The sequence below is a fragment of the Mandrillus leucophaeus genome, unplaced genomic scaffold (assembly GCF_000951045.1).
Source record: "Mandrillus leucophaeus isolate KB7577 unplaced genomic scaffold, Mleu.le_1.0 Scaffold12, whole genome shotgun sequence".
NCBI lineage: Eukaryota > Metazoa > Chordata > Mammalia > Primates > Cercopithecidae > Mandrillus > Mandrillus leucophaeus.
In genome coordinates this window covers 7,515,293-7,518,176 of record NW_012100320.1, presented here as the reverse complement: position 1 = coordinate 7,518,176, position 2,884 = coordinate 7,515,293, and the positions used below count along the sequence as shown (strand labels likewise).

General features: G+C 64.4%; 1 protein-coding gene across 2 annotated transcripts in view; it reads left to right on the top strand.

The window, feature by feature from the left end:
- Positions 1–254: 254 nt before the first annotated feature.
- ANP32A (acidic (leucine-rich) nuclear phosphoprotein 32 family, member A) overlaps positions 255–2,884 on the top strand; it is a 41,002-nt gene continuing 38,372 nt past the window's right edge. For both annotated transcript variants that reach the window (XM_011968805.1, XM_011968813.1), the window contains exon 1: positions 255–481. In XM_011968805.1, coding sequence (XP_011824195.1) covers positions 428–481 — 54 coding nt within the window. In that variant the 5' untranslated portion in view covers positions 255–427. The remainder of the gene's footprint in view (positions 482–2,884) is intronic.

Here is a 2,884-nt window from a genome sequence, read left to right as displayed (position 1 = left end):
CACAGTCACCTTCCCTTCCCCCGCCATTCCGCCCACCCCCCTCACTCAGCCACAGAGCAGCCGCTGCGCTCCTCAGCCGCCCCGAAATCTAAAGGGGTCCGTCTCCGGCACCACAACCAAATGGCCGAGCCTCCCTGGCCGGCTGCGCAGCCCGCCCATTGGTCCCTTCCCCCCCCGCCGCCGCTGCCATTGGCTGTTGCCCGGAGACCCTCGGCGGTGATTGGCTCGGGCCGCTGCCGCTCGTCCGCGGGGCCGCAGATCCCGCCTCCACGGCGATCAGGTTAGTGTGCGCCGCGGGTGCTGGGGGCTCGAGAACCGAGCGGAGCTGGTTGAGCCTTCAAAGTCCTAAAACGCGCGGCCGTGGGTTCGGGGTTTATTGATTGAATTCCGCCGGCGCGGGAGCCTCTGCAGAGAGAGAGCGCGAGAGATGGAGATGGGCAGACGGATTCATTTAGAGCTGCGGAACAGGACGCCCTCTGATGTGAGCATTTGCCAAAAATATCTCTGTCGGTCCATTCTCCTACTTTGTGTGTGTGTGTGCGCGCTGGGGGGAGGCACTTTTTTTGGGGGGGGCGCCCGGGAGGTGCGGGTTTGGGGGTCGGACTGCAAGCGAATTGGCAAGGCTGGGGAGTTGCAATGCCATCCGAGCATGTTCCGGCTGCCGCCGCCGCTGCCCTTGGTGTGTGACTACCTGTGCGTGTGCTCCCGCGTGTGCGAGTGTGGGTGCGAGAGTGTGCGTGCGAGTGTGCACCCATCGGGGGCCGGCGGGCGCACGCGTTTGGGTCGGAGAGAATGAGGCGAAATCACCCTCGCAGATCGCTGCTCCCGTGACTCCGTCTGGGGGGAAGATTAACGAGGGAGGAGGAGGAGAGGGGCTGCCTCCTGAATTTAACAACAAAAAAAGGGGGTTTTACATTTTATAAATGTATCCCCCCTTCCGCCCCCCTCCCGCGCCTCCCCCCTCCCTTTCTCTCGCTCGCTCGCTCGCACACACAATAAGTTTGGGGCTTCGCGAGTCCGGTTTAGTTTCTGATAAATGTGGGCCGAGGGCCCCGGGGAGAGCGCGTGGGGAGGGGGCTGCAGCGGAGTTGGGAATGGCTGGAGTTTAAAGTGCGTCTTCATTTCTTTGCAGTGATGAGGCGAGAGACGGGGGAGCCATATTTGTAACTTTGTAGTGTTCGTGAACGCGCCCTTTCTCTCCCTCCCTCCCTTTCTCTGCCTCCCTTCCTCTCCTCCTCTTTCTCCCTCACTCTTTCCACCCCACCTTCGGGCCAGATGCTGATGTTTCTTCCTTTCCTTCCGAAGGGAGGATAAATTAGAAGGAGGGGGAGGGATTTTCGAACGTGCAAAGGCACAGATAATCCCCGCGCCTCCCTGCCTCCAGTGATCGCTGGTGCAAGTTGCCCAAAGGCTACGTCCCGGTCCCCCCTCGCCCCAGCTCCTTCCGGCCTCCCCAAGATGCCAGCCTTTGGGCCCTGGTGTCCCCCAGCTCGAACCCCCGGCCCGTCTTTCTCAGGGCTGGGCTCGTCGGCAGCCATTCGGCGCCTGCTTAATAAATGGGCACGGGAAACTTTGTCAGGACGCGAGCTGCCCGGAGCTGGCGCCGGTGGTGGGTACTGGCTGGGTCCACGTTTATGCGGGCATGGCAAACACGCAGCTCTAGGATGGGAGTTTGCCCGCTAGCCGCCGTTATTGATTGGGCAGCGGCGGGAGCACAGCCGGAGGAAACTTACACGGGTGGGAATCGCCAGGCTCGAGCGAAAGCCCACCCCCGAGGAGGGGGAAGGTGAGGGTGGGTGACTCGAACGCTGGTTTTTATTTCTGCCTCCCTCTCGCTTTCAAACCTGAGTGTTTTCGGCGAGTTGGCGGCTCTGGGGCGGAGACCCCGGCCAACTCCCCTCTTGGCCCCTCGGGGGGACCGGGGACGCGCTGGCGGGAGGACGCCCCCAGTCTCGGTGGCCCGAGCTCCACGGAGTTGGGAGTTTGGGCAGCACCGTGCGCTGGCCTGTCGCTCCTCCAGCCCGTTAAACCCGAATCCCGGCGAAGGCAGGCCTCGCTTCCTCTTTTCCCTAGTTCCTCCCCCCAAACCTGAGTGAGACTTTTGAAAACAAGATCCTTTTTGTCTACCCCCTCCCCGCCTTAACGCAGCTGTGGACTGGAGACGTGCGAGTGCCTTATGGCGCGCAGGGCGGGGAGGGGGCGGTCGCGGGAGAGTAGGGGGCGCCGCCGGAGGAGGCCGGAGTTTCCCCGCACTATTTGCCATTGGTTTGCTTCTCTCCGGCCGCTTTCGTCCTGGCCGGGACCCGGCGCCTTGCGTTTGGGGGCTGGGTGTGGTGATGGGGGAGGGGGTCGGGGCCGCGGTCTTCCCGCGTACTTTCCGGAAGCCCCCTGCGCGGAGGGGGAAGGGCGCCGAGCGCGGGGTCGGGGTCGCCGCGGGTGGGTGTGGGGGCGCGGCTGGCCTGGCGAACCCGACTGACGCTGCCGGCCCCCCGGGAGCGAGCCGGAAAGCGGGTCGAACCGGCTCTTTAAACTTCCCCGAGTGTGTGTGTGTGTTGGGGAGGGGAGCGCACCGCGCCGTTCTGGGAGCGATTTCTCACGCTTCGCCCCCTCGCCTCCCAGCCTCGCGGCCCACACGCCTGCCCCCTGCCTGGAGGCGGGGTGGGGCGCGGGTGGCGGAGGAGGGGGCACTTTCTGCACATTTGCGGGGGTGGGGGAGAAAGCTAGCGAAAGAGGGACAAAAGGGGTGGGGGAGGAGGAACTGTATTTTTTTAAACGTTCTTAAGACAAATGGCTCCCAGAGCGCGCCCCCTGCGCCCCTCCCCGCCGCGCTGCTCCCTGGCCCCCCACACACCCACCTTCGGCACCTCTCCCAACTGGGCTCCGG